The following is a 16,881-nucleotide window of genomic DNA, read 5'->3' on the forward strand; positions in this document are numbered from 1 at the left end:
TAAACCTCAGACAACCCTATAAGGTAAGAGGCGATTATTATCTCTGTTTGACAGATGAGGAAGCTGAAGCACAGAGAGGTTAAGTCACTTGCCTAATGTTACACAGCTAGTAAGGGCAGAGACAGGAGTTGCACCCAGCAGCGTTGCTCTGGGGTCTATTTGCCTAATCATTCGCTCTGTGCTGCCTTTTATTCACATGATGGCCCCCTTACAGAGACTGGTTCCCAGGAGCTCATGTGCTTCCTCATGCACATGCAAGCCCTTCATGGCTGACATCTGTACACGCCACTATCCTGCATACACATGGTCTTACATGGTCTCAGTTTCACTAATGCCCACAACCTCACACACTCACTTATTCTAGAATGCCTCATATTACTTTGTGCTTTAACACAAAGCTTTAACACAGAGCTTTAATCTTGCTCACTCAGAACCTCTCACATGCCCATAATGTTACCTCCAGTGGGCACTCACCCCACTGTGTACACACTGCGTTGCACATTCACGATCTCATAGAGTCAAAAGACACTGACATGGGCATGCATGCCCGTAAAAGTTTTCTATACACATGGCCTTGCACATACACTCATGCTTTTCACACAGTCCCATGCTCCTCAACATTCACACTCCTGTGCAAACTCACTGTCTTATTCATTCATGAGAGTGGACAGCTCCATCACCTTGCACAGTATGTTAGCCATGCACACACATCTAACCTCACATACAGAGCCTCGCCTGCTACACAAATTTTCTCTCTTACCCTCTAACAGCCTTGCACCCTCACTCAACTTTGCTTTCCCTTGCACACTCAAAATTTCAGATGCTCTCATAAGCTATGTTGCATCCCCGTATTACATGCTCACATGATTTTGGTTGCCCTCTGTGCACACACTGCCTTGCACACTCGTGGTTCTGCATGTTCCCACTACCTCGCACACCCCTACAAATGCAAACATTCACATTATTGCACAAACTCACCGTCTTGCCCACTCACACTCTTGCACATTCATTTTCTCTTGGGTGATTCAAAATCTGTGCACAATCACTTAAACTCACACTCACAGACCCTCACCTGCTCATACAACTTCACACTTAAAATGGACTCACTCAACCTCACGCTATTTTGCACACTAAAGACCTCGGCATGTTCCCAGCAACAGAAATACTCACACCATCATGTAATCTCCTTCTGGCTTGTCCACTCGTGTCCCTGCACACTCGTTTAACCTCACGCATTCCCCGGGCCTCACCTGTTCACACAACTTCACACATGACGCTCTGACGCACACAACTTCACTCTCTTGCACACTTGTGATCTTGCCATGTTCCCACCAACAGAAAGATTCACACCATTGCACAAACTCCTTCTGGCTTGTCCACTTATGTTCTTGCACACTCACCTAACCTTACACCCTGCTTTCCCTTCCAACTCCCCCCTCACCCCCCATGGCCTTGCCCACGTCTGCCCTGTGCACACGCAGGGGTCTGGTCGTGCCTCCCCACTGACACGCCCTCTCCTCACCCGCAGGGACTTACCAAGGCCAGTTCACCAACGGCATGCGCCACGGCTACGGTGTGCGCCAGAGTGTGCCCTATGGGATGGCCGTCGTGGTGCGCTCGCCGCTGCGCACGTCGCTCTCGTCCCTGCGCAGCGAGCACAGCAACGGCACGGTGGCCCCGGACTCGCCCACCTCGCCGGCCTCCGACGGCCCGCCGCTGCCCTCGCCCGCCATCCCGCGCGGCGGCTTCGCGCTCAGCCTGCTGGCCAACGCCGAGGCGGCCGCGCGGGCGCCCAAGGGCGCGGGCTTCTTCCAGCGGGGCGCGCTGCTGGGCAAGCTGCGGCGGGCCGAGTCGCGCACGTCCCTGGGCAGCCAGCGCAGCCGCGTCAGCTTCCTCAAGAGCGACCTCAGCTCGGGCGCCAGCGACGCCGCCTCCACCACCAGCCTGGGCGAGGGCGCCGACGACGCCGCGCCCTTCGAAGCCGACATCGACGCCACCACCACCGAGACCTACATGGGCGAATGGAAGAACGACAAGCGCTCGGGCTTCGGCGTGAGCGAGCGCTCCAGCGGCCTCCGCTACGAGGGCGAGTGGCTGGACAACCTGCGCCACGGCTACGGCTGCACCACGCTGCCCGACGGCCACCGCGAGGAGGGCAAGTATCGCCACAACGTGCTGGTCAAAGGCACCAAGCGACGCGTGCTGCCGCTCAAGAGCAGCAAGGTCCGTCAGAAGGTGGAGCACAGCATGGAGGGCGCCCAGCGCGCAGCGGCAATAGCGCGCCAGAAGGCTGAGATCGCTGCCTCCAGGTAGGACTCCTGGGGTGGGCACAGATGGGATAGGCCCTCACCGGGAAGGAGTCCTGGGACCGGGCCATCTAGGAGGCCTTATCTCCAAGCCTGTTTCGGCTTCTTTTACCATGGGGTTCCTCCATGATTTTTAGAGGGTTAATTGGAGGCATTAACGATCTGGTGTCACCTGTTCATCCATCCACTCATCCATCCATCCATCCATCCATCCATCCATCCATCCATCCATCCATCCATCCATGCATGCATGCAACCATCCATCCAACCACCTTGTCATCTGGACATTCACCCAAACCCTCCCTTCACCTAAATTCTCTATTACACACCTGAGCAACCCCTTCATTCACTCAACCCCTCTATGAGGTTCACTCAACCCCTCTATGAGGTTGACTGGAGATTCAACCATCTCCAGTCACTCAGACTGTCTAACATCCATCTGAACAATCACCTGTCCATCCAGCCATTTCCACATCCACCCCCATCCATCCATCCAACTTTACATCACTTTACCCACTTAACCACCCAGTCACCCATCTATCCACCCACCCAACCACTCACACACCCATCCAAACATTCAGACACCCTTTAACCACCCATCCATCCCATCATCCACCAACCACACACATTCACTCAACTGCATCCATTTGCCAAGCCACCCATCCGAATATCCAACCTGCTTCCACCCATAGAAACAATATCCACTCCCACTCACCTACCCAATCATTCAACCACTCATCCATCATCCATCCATCTAACCACCTCCATCACCCAAACCATACTTCCACCCAACAGTCCATCCACACTTCCATTTGCTCAGCCACTCCCATCTACCCATCCACCAGCCCTGCATCCATCCACCCTCCCATCCATTCAGCACCATCCTTTCGTCCATACTCAAACCCCTTTATGTCTTCTCATGGTACTTCAGAAAAAGTTATACGTTGTCTTCAAACATTTGTAGCACCTACTGTGTACATGGTACTATTTTAAGTAGTTTACAAATATTGACTCATTCGATCTCCTTAAGGACCTTATAAGATCAATACTATTTTTAGTTGCGTTTTACAGATGAGCCAAATGAGGTTCTGAACGATAAAGTGTTTTTCCCCAAATCACCCAGGTAGTAAGCAGTCCTTCAGAATCTGGTTCCTACCTTCCTACCCAGCTGCATTTTCTACCACTCTTGCCCTGGACCTGGATTTTTTTCTCTGTGCTAGTGCTGCGGGCCTTTTATCATCCTTCTTTCGTTCCCCTTCCAGAGGCTTTTGTTCCTTCTGGGCCCTCTGCCTGGAGTGCCCTTCCTTCCTCTTGCTGCCTCCTAATTCCTACTTCTCCTTCAGCGCTCAGGTCAAGCCTGAACCCCTTAGAGAGCTGACAAGGCCCAGCCCCGTCACAGGCCGACTCTCACTCAGCTGCATGGACATCTTTTCAGAACATCTCACAGCAGCTGTCCGCTGCTTGCGTGATTTGTTTTAATCTACCAGTTATAGAGGGTTCCCTATGTGCCAGTCACCGTTCTGAGGTCTTTACGTATGTTAACTCATTTAATCTATACAAGTTCTTGATGAGGTAGGTACTGTCATTGTTCCCGTTTTGCAAGTGTGGAGCGAGCTGCAAGGACAGCAGTAAGTGGCAGGGCAACGGTAAAGGCACTCGCCTGTGCCTGTGCCTATTGCGATCCTGCTGGTGGCTCTAAATGGCCTGGGTTGGAGGCTGTGGCACTGTGGTCTTCAGAGTTTAGCAAACCTAGAACCAAATCTTGGCTTGACCATCTGTTAGCTCAGAGACCTACCAAATCAGTTTGCTTGTTTGACCTTCGGTGTCCCCGTCTGTGGCACCACTGTTTCTTAGTTGTAGGTTCTTGGCCCAACCAGGGACTCCTTCAGCCTCAGTTGTGTCATCTGGTAACATGGGGCTGGTCTGAAGGTTAAGAAAGATAGTGCAGGGTCAGTGGATCACAGTCCTGTTATGGGTGAGTTCCTTGGGAAGCTGGCTTTGAGGTGGAGATTAGTGTGTGGGAAGTTTCTGGAGAGCGCTCTCAGGATCAACACTTGTGGGGAAGGGAAGGAAGCAGGATTAAGCAGAGGGAGACAGGGGGGCTGCAGTGCAGTCTCCACAAGGGCCTCAGCCGACCACAAGGGGCACGCTTCAGTGGAGATGACCTTCAGGGTTGTCCCAAGTTGAAATGAGGGTGCTGGATCTTTACGTCCTCTACACAGGATGCAGGATGCTCTCTGGAAAGGGGCGTGACCTGGGGCTGGATGGCTCTCTTCAGCCAAGGGCAATTCCTAGGCAGGGCTGACAGCCAACAGGACTCTGTGCAGCTGAGCTGGGGGGTGGGGAAGGGGGAAGGGAGGAAGAAGTCCTTCCGTCCTGAGGGGGAAAATGGGTAGCACATCACAGCCTGCTCTACAGGGCTGGACACCTAACAAGGCCTCCATAAGCGTTACTAGTCATTGTTGTCATTCAATGAATTCATTCTACAGGTGTGGAAACTGAGGCCTAGAGAAGGAATGTAATATGCCCACGGCCACCTGGCAAGCGAGTGGGAGAACCAGGGCTTCAGCTCCTAGGTTTCTGATTCCAAACTTTTAACCAGCATATCTTATTCTCTCGAAACTTTGTAAACTTTAAATTGCTGTGAATGTGTGCGCAGTTCGTATCATTGAGACGGATGAAGGTAGGGGTAATTTTCTTAAGACTTCTTGGTTCCGGCCAGAACCAGGCTAATGATCAAGTGATCATATAATTTATTGTCCAAAACTGGACACTTTTATGAGTTAAAGGGGGCACTTTTTTAAAAATAAAACTTACATGTTGGAATAATTTTAGATTTACAGAAAAGTTGCAGAACAGTGCAGAGAGAGTTCCCATATACTTTCTGCCCAGTGTCCCCTAATGTTAACTCTTACGTGACCGTAATGCATTTGTCAAAACTAACAATCGTGCGTTATGATTAACCACATTCCAGACTTTGTTTGAATTTTACTAGCGTTTCCACTCCTGTCCCTTTCCTGTTCCAGGAACCCATTGAGGATCCCATATTGCATTTAGTTGTCAAGTCTTCTTAGTGTCCCCTGGTCTGTGACAATTTCTCAGTTTTTCCTTGTGCTTCGTGACCTTGACAGTTTTGAGGAATACATTACAAAATATCCCTCAATTTGAATCCGTCTGATGTTTATGTCATAATTAGACTGAGGTTCTAGGTTTTGGAGTAGAAGACCACAGAGGTGAAGTGCCCTTCTTATCACGTCATCAGGGGTACATGATCTCAGCAGGACTTATCACCCATGAGGCTAACCTTGATCATTTTGTTAAAGTGGTGTCTGCCAGGTTTCTCTGCTATAAAGTTACCGGTTCCCCTTCCTCTACTCTATTCTTTGGAATCCAGACATTACGCTTACGTTCAGCCCTCCGAGAGGGAGAAGGTTCTGGAATTAAGCTCCAGAGGGAAGAGTATCAATATATATCATGTGGAATTCTTCTGTAAGGAAGATCTGTCCCTTCTTCCAAAGGGAAATTATTATGCCAAGTGTGTATAGTTATGCCAAGCGTAAGCCAGGACTGTCCTGGGCCACCCTAGCACACAGCAGAGCTTAGAGTAAGTGATTGCTTAGAGCTTGGGCCCTTAGTTCTTCTAAGGAATTGCTGTGTGACCTTGCCCAAGTGGTTTCACCACTCTGAGCCCTTCTTTGGATGGTTTGGAGGAGTGGATGAGCTAATGCCTAGCACAGAGCAGCCAACAGTAAAAGCAGTCATTATCATCATCTAACATGTCAGATTTGTAAAGGTGAGGAATTGAAAGCTTGGGGACAAGGGGGGATTTCCACAAACTCTCCCTTGTTGAGGGCAAAATCTTGCCCCTCTCTGCCCCTTTGCTTTCCCTGCCCTCCCTGCCCTTCCTGCTGAGGCCTGCGCCCTTGAACATGAAGGTATTGAGCTTCTCTCACAAAGGCTGCCAGGTGCAAGTGGGCAACTCAGTCTCTGGAGTGAGAAGGTGGTGTCTAGCTTCTTCCATGCGGTGCTGCTGGGAGGCGAGCGCAAGGGACATGGGGATCCCTCCTGTGTTTGAGGAGCGAAGGCTTCCTGTGTGCCCACAGGGCTGGTGCCACGAGAGGGGTGGCTGCCTGGCTCAGTTTTAAGCTCAGACTGAATTTCCAATTAAGGGAATCTTTGGATTAGGAGGAAAAGCCGGGTTGTCTCCCTCATGGGGGCTTTGGTGAGTAATCGGGCCGCAGAGGAACAAGGAGTTTTCCCAGCAGCCACCAGTCTCCTGAGCCCAGGCAGACCCGGGGTTTCTCTCCATTATTGTGGCCTCAGGCTACTTGCCGCCTCCCTCCACCCCCACCTCCCTCCCCGCTTATCTGGAACTTGTCAGCTCAGAGTCTAGGATCAGGACATCTTTCCCAGAGGGAAGGCAGAAAGCTGCAGTGTCTCATCCCCTTAAAATGGGCTATGGATTGAAAAAGATTCTAGACCTGTGTTGTCCAGTAGCCACTAGCTCCTGAGCTCGTGAAGTGTTGCCCATCTGAATCGAGCCGTGCTATCAGTGTGAAACACACACTGGCTTTCAAAGACTGAGTAAGAAAAGAATGTAAAGTAACTTATTAATAATTTTATATTGATTACATGTTGAAATGTTTACATATTTTAGATATATTGGATGAGATTATGATCATTAATTGCACCCGTTTGTTTTTACTTTTTGAAGGTGGCTACTAGAAAATTTTTAAATTACATGTAAAAATGATTCACATTATATTTTTATTGGACAGTGTTATTCTCGACCCATTCAAGGCCCTAGGAGATAGTCCAACTCCTTAACTGACCAGATGAGGAAACCAAGGTCCAGAAAGAGACATAGAGATACCATGTTTCCCCGAAAATAAGACCGAGTCTTATATTAATTTTTGCTCCAAAAGACGTATTGGGGCTTATTGTCAGGGGATGTCATCCTGAAAAATCATGCTAGGGCTTATTTTCCGGTCAGGTCTTATTTTCGGGGAAACACAGTTTCCATAGTCACCAAGTGGTTGATGGGGAACTGGCCTCACGTCTTCTGATTTTGTTGCTATGAACTCTTTTGGTAACACCTTTTAAGGTCATGGATACTGGGCTGTGCAGGGAAGCTGGGATGTTTGGGGAGGTGTCTAAACTTTTCTGTTTGTCATGCCAACGCCCTGATGAATGGTTCCCATCTGGAAGGAGTACAGTGAGTGGTTAAGAGCAGGCTTTTGGCTCTGCCTCTCGCTTACCACATCTTGTCTTCTCTCCAGACTTCAATTCTCTCGTCTCTGAAAAGAGAATAATGACATCTACCTCGAAGTGTTTTCACGACAGATACATCAGAGACTGTATATGCTGGAGGCAGGAAGTGTTCAATAACTGTGAGCTGCTCTTGTCATTGTCTAGTATTCTTGTTGTGTCCTCGCAACAGAGGCAGGGCTGGCCTGCAGGAGTTCTCGGCTGCCCCAGGGAGTGAGGTTCAGAACATCTCAGGTTTTGTACCAAGGTGGCCTCAGTGTGGCCCTGAAGACAGGGCCCCCCGAACTGGTCTGTCTTCTGCTCCTCCACCTGCCCACCCCCCTCTCCTCCCCAGATTGGCCCTGGAAATCCCCAAATTGATCGCAGGGTGAGAGCTGGCTTTGTGAGTTACCGGGAAGTGAATTTCTCAGATGTGTCAGGGCCGGTGTGGTACAGTAGCTAAGAGCTTGGGCTGTGGCATTGGACAGACCCAGGTTTGAACCTGGGTTCAGCTTCTTATAAGCTGTGTGACCTTCGGCAAGTTGTGTCACCTCTCTGAGCCTCCTTTTTCTTTCTCAAATGGGAATTATATAAGTTCTTCCTTCAAAGTATTGTTGCAGAGAGTAGAAGAAATAGCGCATGCAAAGGGCCTGTGCTTGGAAGGTGTGCAGGGAGGTAAGCAGTCGTTACGGATCATATATCATTCTTTACTGACCTGAGAGTCTCCCTGAGAAGGAAATCGCCCTGAGGTGAGGCCCAGTCTTCTCTCACAGTCCCTGCAACGGTTCCCCAAACTTGCATTTCTTCATGCTACAATCCCAATTTTTGTTAATCCATGTACCACCTCTACTTACTGTTTTAATCTCTCTTTAATTCAACTTAAAAACACTTATGTACATTTATTGAAAAGGAAGGCTTTCGAATCACTATTGAAAATGGGAAATGAATATCTCGGGAAGGTCAGAAAACAGAACAGTGTTATTCAAGTCTGAGATCAAACTATGAATGCCAAAGGTGTTGAGCCTGAAGTCTGATCTCTTTTTGCTAAAAAGAGACATTGGCAAGAGATTGACAGGTATGAAAGACCTGTTGGCACCAGACCAAGGTTTGTCCTTGACTAACAAGAAGAATGGAACTGGTGCTGTTTCAAGCTGTGACTTTATACCACCAGCACTCATTTCCAGCACCATGAGGGTATGCAGACCACACAGGTGGAAGAGCACCTGACCCTAGACTAGGTCTAAGGGAGGGTCTTGGTAATTGCACATGGGTGAGCCTGTTTATTTAAGTTTATTTAATAAACTGCCAGGCAGGATTGATTCTAAGCACCTTACCTATATTAACTTAATCTTTGAAACAAAGCTGAGGAAAGTACAATTATTCCCATTTTACAGAGGAGGAAACTGAGGCACAGACAGGTTAAGTATCTAAAACAAGGTCATTCAGCTGAGTAATGGCAGAGCTGGGAGTTGAGACATCCCAGAACAGGGACCTGGTTCTAGAACGCTCTGACCTTTGGCCAGGCTTTTTTTTTTTTTTTTTTTTTTTTAACTCCACAAACTTTGATTAGCACTCACTCTGTGCCAGGCTTGTGCTGGGGCTCTGGGCCCCCAGTGGATCAGTGTGGTCAGCATCGTCGGGGACTCTCAGTTTAGCAGCGAAGACAGACAAGTTCGACACCATCAGTGGTAGGTTAGAGGGAGTCATGAGCAGAGTAACTAACTGCCCCATGGGTGGTCTGGCAAAGCTCCCTGCAGGTGGTGGGTGACGCTGGTTGGGAGTTTGCCAGTTGGAGAAGAGGGAGAGAAAGGTTGTTCCAGGTAGAGGTAGGAACGTGCGTGGTGTATTTTGGGAGCTATGCCTCATTGGGAATGCTGGAGTGGGAGGGGAACGAGATTAGACATGAGGCTGGGAAGCTGCCTAGGGCCAGGTTAGGACGGACTTTAAATGCCAGTTTAAAGAGCTTCAAATTTACTAGGCGGGCGGGCACTATTCTCAGTGCTTAGCTGAATCCACTCATCCAAATTCTAACGGAGGCACAAGGCACGCTGAGATTTTTTTAACATGCCCCAAGTCACACGCCTAGTAATTGCGAGAACTGAGATTCTGGCCCGAGGTTATGTTCTTAACCCCTACACTATTCTGCCACTCGGATTCAGTAAGCTTCTCTCTTTCTCATTGTTTCCTTTTTCTTTTCACACTGTTCCGAGCAACACACTTGTTAAACTTTAAGGCAATTCAGAATAATAAAAGATAAAAAGTAACAAAACCCCTCTCTTCTTGCCATCTGAGCTGTACCTTTGAAGTAACCATTTTAACAGTGCATTTAGGGACATTCTTCCATTTACCTGTTCTGCCCCCTACACCCCACAACTGCACTACCTACCTAAGGGACTACCTTCAGCTGCCTTTGTTTTGATTTTCTGTGTTTCAAGATCTTTTCTCTTATGCACATAGATCTGTTTTAGTCTTTTTAACAGGTGCATAATATTCTGTAATTTGGATGTGCCGTGATTTATTTTACCAGATCGCTCTTGATGGAGATTAGAACCATTTCATGTTTTCATGATTACAAACGAGGCTGCAGTGAACATCTTGTTCATATTCTTGCTCATGGAGCTGATTAAAGGGATGGCTTAGCCAGGGGCCTTGTCCTATCAGACACCTTCAAGCATCATTGGAACGTATTGGAAATATAATGTCAATTAACCCAGGTCTTTGCAAGAGACTGACTCCTGACAGTGTCAAAATGTAAATTTGATGGTCTGTCTCCTGACAAGCTCCACCGTACCCTTGAGTGGATTAACACACACAAGCAGAAACCAAACCACCCTTTTCTAATGCTCCCCCCAAACATATGTTCAATAGGTATCTAAGAATAATTGTTGCAAGGGGTACAAATTATTAGCCTGCTCGGAGGCCCCCATCTGTCCCTGCTTGTACAGATCTACATTCATGGGTTAAATTTCTAGAAGTAGTGTTGCTGAGTCAGAAAGAACGTACATTTTAATTATTATCAGAAGCCCAGTTAACCTCAATGTTGGAAAGGCCCCCGACCCCAGACTCCTGCTCTCCACCATATCCCTTTTTCAAGAATTGCCAGATGGACAAAACCCCTTTGCTCCCAGAGATTGAAGACCAGGGGTGAACGGAATGTCCTAGTTGTCAGAGCTGGGCTCTTGTCACATACACGAGGCAGCTGTGACTCCACTCTGAGCTGAGTGGTCTGGGGAGAGAGAAGAGCTTGCCTGGGTCCCTGGCAGCAGGGAAATGTTCAAATACAGTGACAATGTGTTCGAGGGAGCCCAGCCTCCCAAGCTTAGAGAGTGGAGAACCAGAGAAAAGACCCCGTGAGCTCCATTCAGTCCCCAGAAAAAGCCAATCAGAGCAGGAAGGCACCTTTAGGAGGATGCAGCCCAATGTGCTCATTTCACAGATGGAGAAAGTGAGGCCTAGAAAGGAATAGCAACTCAGGGACACAGCAGAGAGAGGAGCGTGGCTGGGGAGCTCTTGTGAAACCTCAGTTGGCTTCTGGGTCACATTCAATAAATCAACTAGGTTGGTGACAGGCTCTGGGAGGTAGAAAGGAACATTTTTCTCTCCCCCACCCCCAGCCCTATAAAATGTGCTTACAGCCCAGCTCCAGAGCCTTTCTGGCTTGATTATTTTAGCTTAAATAGCAGAGGCAGAGAATAGACAGGCCAACAGCCTGCACCTCTGGGGGAAAAAATGCCCCTTTTCCCCTAGTGCAAGGGTTTCCCTATGTCCCAGTGAAAGGTCTGACCATGTGAAGCCAGTGCTTGGCCCCGAGCAGTGCCAGGGACTTGGGGATGGGGTGGGGGGTGGGGAGGTCACCAGAAGGGCCCAGACAGAGGTGGCAGAATCACAGTAATAATGAGAATGGTGGTGGCTGCCGTAGGTAAGGGCTTGAGGGCTGAGACACAGGGGCAGGATACCGGGGTTCTAGCCCTGGATACTTGCTGGCTGCAGGAGCACGTGACTTCCCCCTAAACTTTCTGTGCCTCCATTTCTTCAGCATTAAGATGGGGGTAATGAGAGAACCTGCCTCGTGGGGCGTATGAGAGGATCAAGTGCTTAGGACAGGACCTGGCACAGCCCGTGCCCTCTTCTCACTGCCGAGTGCCAGGCTCTGTGCTAATTCCCTTTATTGCATCATCTCATTTAATCCTCATGAGAGACGTGCCATGTATTATATTAACCCATTGCACAGAGGAGGAAATTAGCCCAAAGTCCCCAAATAACTACACAACAAGGTTTCAAATTCTCCGATCTGGGCTCCCCTGTGCCCCCCCCCCCCCCCCCCCCGCCACTGCCCCAAACGATGGTGGAAGAGTAAGTCTTTGAGGTCTAACATTTCAGGTTGCTGTCATGCCACGCCGATATTCCGTGCCTCCACCTTGATGCCTGGCCATACTTTTGTATGGCAGAGCCATTGAGAGCATAGGCAGCGGAAATGGAGAAACTGAGGTACAAACCCGCTCTGTTCCTTGCTGGCCATGTGTTCTTGGTCCTCTCTCAGCCTCACCTTCCTCGTCTAGAATGGGGACAGTAGCAGCCTTGCTTCCTAGGTGATGGTACGGATTACACGAGATGATGCACGTTGAGGACTTGGAGTGGTCTTGGTGCTCAGTGGGTGCTGGGTCTTGGCCAGTTTTATCATCATCCTTCTTACCCCGAGACTCAGGTGTGCGGAACTTGGAGAGGCCAGCAGGCTCCTCGTCTAAGCTTCATCCTTCCCCCAGTGCAGGCCGTTTGTCTCCCCTGGGCTCCCAAAGCCCAGCCCAACTTCCACTTGACTTCCTAAGTCCACACCAGTGAGGCCCTGCCATGGGGAGAAGAGTTAAAAATAAAGCCCGGCCTTCAAATCCTTCAAGTAAACACCCAGCTCCCTAAAAATAGCATTTGCCACAGGTCTCTGGAGCCAGACCGGGCTTGAGGGATGAAACTTGGCGCGGCTGGTTGGCACAGCCAGGCCAGCCGGGGCCAAGCCTCCACGTCACCCCTCTTTGCCGCCGAGCCTCTGGTTCTGAGGGGGAACCAAGTGCTCCTTACTTGTCTCCAGCCTCTTCTCTCCGTCTCTGCTGCCAGCAGCCCCATGCTGGCCATCAGCCCCTCTCACTGCACCAAGGCCGTCCTCGGCTCATCCCTTGTTTTCCTGCCCTGTACTCTTCTCCACACAATAGCTAGAGTGAACTTTCAAAAGTGTAAGCATGACCAGGCCATGCCGGTAAGCAAAACTTTCATGGGGCCTTTAGTTTGGATTCCCCTGAAAGCGGAGCCTGAGACAAGGATTTGGGTGCAGGGAATTGATTTGAGAGGTGATGCCAGGAAGGAGGAGGAGAGAGGAAGTGAGTGGGTAGAGTGAGACAGGGAAGAAGGAAAAGCCAATATAAATGTGTGTTATCAAGGCATCGCTGCAAGCCACAGGGCTGGGACCTCCATCCAGAATGCCCCTCCGGATTGCGCACCTGGAGGATGGGGGATGGGTGGGCGAAGCATTATGTACTGACTCCAGCCTCCTGGTCATTGAAGGTTTCCCCTGGGAGCAGAAATTCCCCCATACTTCTGGGTCTGCTTGCACTGGAGTGGGGGTGCAGGGGCCTCCTGCAGCCTCAGAGCAGGCTCTGAGTGGAAAGCTTTCGGGGAGACTGGCAGTGCTAGGGGAACTGTCCTCCACAGCTTCTGGGTGAAATTAGGGGCAGACTGAGATGTGCTGTGGGCATCAGGGGTGTGTTCCTTTAGAAACATTTCAGATTCCTTACTTTGGCCCACCCACAAGATCTTTAGTGTCTGGTTCCAGCTTACCCCACCAGCCCCAGCTCACACCATTCTCTCCATCACTCACCTTCAGCTGCAGTTCCTCCAAAGGGCCCTTCTCTTTTCCTACCCACGGTCCTTTGCACATGCTGTTCCATTTGCCTAAAATGCTTTCCCCTTACTCTTTATCTTCCTAACACCTTCTTATTCATTAGGCCTCACCCAGCTCAAACGTTTCTTCCTCAGGGAAGCTCTGAGCTCCCTCCTAGTCCAGGTTCCTTGTTTTTGAGTCCCTGGCACCCGGTATCCGGTGTGCCCTTGCCTCAACTGCCCCGCCATTGTCCTTATGCATTCTGTCTTCCCTGCGAGGGTGTATACTCTTTGAGGATAGAGTCTGCCACGTTCCCTGCCAGGTACCAGCCCCTGGCACAACACCTAGCACGTAGGTGCGGCTCAGAAAGCACGACTGACTACCTAACGTTAGGTCTCCAACATCTCATCATGGGAGGCACTCTCCAGTTCACTCAGTGAAGCCCTCAAACCACATTCAACAAATAGTGATTGAGTACCTACTATGTGCCAAGTCATGTTCTGGGCTCTTGGGGAAGAAAACCAGCAGATCCTGGCCTACGTCGACATAGTTGGAGACATAGACAACACAGCAGACATAATAAATAAATTACAGAGTGTGTGGTGGGGCAAGTTGCCTTTTAAAGTAAGTGGTCAGGAGAGGCCTCGTCGAGAAAGTGACGTGAGGGAGCTTGCCACGGAGTTAGCCAAGGAGGTACCTGGGGGAAGAGCAGCCCCGCAGAGGGCGCAGCAAGGAGACAGCTGCAAGGCGGCCATGTGCCTGGCACGCTGCAGGAACAGTAAGGGACTAGCATGGCTGACGTGCAGTGAGAGAGTACCACACGAGAAGAGGCCAGAGAGAGTGCGGGGTGCAGTAGGGACAGACCTCTCTCCCAGTGTGGGAGCCTCTAGCTACAAGGGGCGATTTAAATGTCAATCAATTGAACTGACATGAATTAAAAGTTCTGTTCTTCAGTTGCAGTAGCCATGTGCCCAGTGCCTGCCAGCCGCTGTCCTGGGTGGCACAGATATAGACCGTTTCCCTCATGGCTTCAAGTTCTAGTAGATGTGCTTTCGTAGGGCCCGGCGGGTCATTCATTGTCGGGCAACAGCCTTGCCCATACATAACTGGGCACAACTCCTGGGGTCCTTTCTTCACCTCCCAAAGTGGGTATGATTAAAGCATGCAAGGCCATTTGGTCCAGCCCCAGACAATGTCAGAATGCCTTTCCCAGCATCCCTGCCAAGCGGTCCTTCAGTGGCTGCTTCTGTATCTCCACGCATGGGAAACTCACCACCGCTTGAGATAGTCCGGGCCGACTTTGGACAGCTTTGACTTTGGGGTTTGTTAAAAACCAGAAGAATGTTCTGCCTCTCTGTAGCTTCTAAGCATGGGTCCCAGTTCTGCCCCTGGGGACTGTATCCGTTAGAACTGTGTTCACCTGCAGGTAACAGAACCTGCCCACAGTATCTTAACCACTGCACTTATCGTCTCATAAGAAGATCAGACTGGCAGTGCAAGGTGCCCGTGGCCGCTCCATGGTGCCCTCAGGGACCCACCTCCACCTGTCTTTCCCTCCTGCTCTCTGTGCTTTTACCCGAAGATGGCCCCGTACCCCTAGTTTCACCTCTGCATTGCAGGGCAGGGGTTGAAGTGAAATAGTTTTTTTTTTTTTTTTTTTTTTTTTTAATTTTTATTGGGGAATATTGGGGGACAGTGTGTTTCTCCAGGGTCCATCAGCTCCAAGTCGTTGTCCTTCAGTCTAGTTGTGGAGGGCACAGCTCAGCTCCAAGTCCAGTCGCCGTTTTCAATCTTTAGTTGCAGGGGGCGCAGCCCACCATCCTATGTGGGAATTGAACTGGCAACCTTGTTGCTGAGAGCTCACGGCTCTAACCAACTGAGCCATTTGGCTGCCCCTCCAGAAGCTCAGCGGCAGCTCGTTGTCTCTCCAATCTAGTTGTGGAAGGCGCAGCTCACTGGCCCATGTGGGGATCGAACCAGCAACCCTGTTGTTCAGAGCTGGGGCTCTAACCAACTGAGCCATCGGGCCGCTCTCAGCAGTTTCTCTTTATGGGGAAGTAAAGCCCACCCAGGGGTTTATATCTCATTCTCCAGAATGGGTCCCGTGGCCTTCCCTAGCTGCATGGAGTCTGGAAGGTGAACATTTTTAGCCAGACACAGAGCTTTCCTAAAGAAGATTAGGCTTCTGTTAGTGGGGATGAAGGAGCAAATGGATATTTGGTGAGCAGCTAGCAATGTCTGCCCCAGACATCCCTGCAGAGATTTGAAAATTGTGATCTTAGCAGCCCTAGGAGTCTTCTCTGACCTAAACTTCTCCAGTTCCTTCCCTCAGCCTCTGTTTTTACAGGTGGAGAAACGGAGGCACAGACATTATTTAGTGACCCAAAGCACAGATTTTGGGGCCAGACAACACTGCTTCCTTGGGCCAGTGATTTCCTGAGGCTCAATTTCCCCAACTGTGGAATGTGTTGGAAACTAGTACAGTTCTTACTGCTGAGGGTGTTGTGAGGACAAAATGAGATACCCACGTAAGGTACTAACCACAATGCCTGGTACACGGTAATCACTCAGTAGTGGAGTTGTCATTTTTACTATTATAACCATTAATAATGGTTATAATGATAATAATTGGTTATATAATGGTTATAATTATAAATATAATAATGATTATAATTATAACCGTTATTATTCTTACTTCAATGATTCCTTCTGGTGTTGAATGAAAAACCAGAGATCCCAGGCCGGGTGAGCTGTCTGCTGGGGTCGCCGTGTTGTTTCCATAATCCCAGCAATCACCCAGGGAGACCGTCTGTCCTTACGTCTGTCCTTACGTGGAGAAAGGGTGTGGAGTGGGACCACAGAGCGAGGGAGGGGCTGCAGGGGGGACCCGTCTCCAAAGCCATCTTTACCAGCCACATCCATAGTGGGGGCTATCACATTACTTCTGAAGTGCTGTTCCCATCAGTCTGGCTCGTGCAACCCTATCTGGGAAGGGAGTATTACCACAAGGTCACGGCAGCCCACTGCCAAAACTATAACCCCACAGGAATTGCTGTAGCCTTGCCAGGAGCCTGGCAAGGGCGGGGGCCCCTGAGCTGTGACCCACCAGGCTGAGGGGCAGAAATGCCACAGAGCAGATCCTGAGCAGGGAATATGTCAGAGGCTAACCTGGGGCAGCCCCCCGGGTTCCAGGCCTGCACGGTCATTCCCTGACCACCCCAACTGGGGTGGATACAGAGATAAGCATCGTGTGGCTCAAAAGCCACCCCGAAGGCTGAATGATTTCTTCCTTCATTTTAAAAGACAGATTAAATGTTCACGTGGTGCAAACCCCACAGTTATAAAAATGTAGTTTGTCTCCTCATCCTGCCCTCTTCTGTTTCTCATCGCCCCACCTCACAGGCAAATATCATCTGCAGTGTCTTCCCTTCCAGATTTACTTTACACATATATTATGGA

The 16,881-nt window shown here is 49.9% G+C and overlaps 1 protein-coding gene across 1 annotated transcript in view; it reads left to right on the top strand.

Moving 5' to 3' along the window:
- The window catches only part of JPH2 (junctophilin 2), a 60,877-nt gene that overhangs the window by 21,215 nt on the left and 22,781 nt on the right, over positions 1-16,881 (top strand). Inside the window, exon 2 of the mRNA XM_019748720.3 lies at positions 1,529-2,309. Coding sequence (XP_019604279.3) covers positions 1,529-2,309 — 781 coding nt within the window. The remainder of the gene's footprint in view (positions 1-1,528; positions 2,310-16,881) is intronic.

The sequence above is a fragment of the Rhinolophus sinicus genome, chromosome 13 (genome assembly GCF_057876585.1).
Source record: "Rhinolophus sinicus isolate RSI-liver-muscle chromosome 13, RSI-T2T, whole genome shotgun sequence".
Lineage (NCBI taxonomy): Eukaryota > Metazoa > Chordata > Mammalia > Chiroptera > Rhinolophidae > Rhinolophus > Rhinolophus sinicus.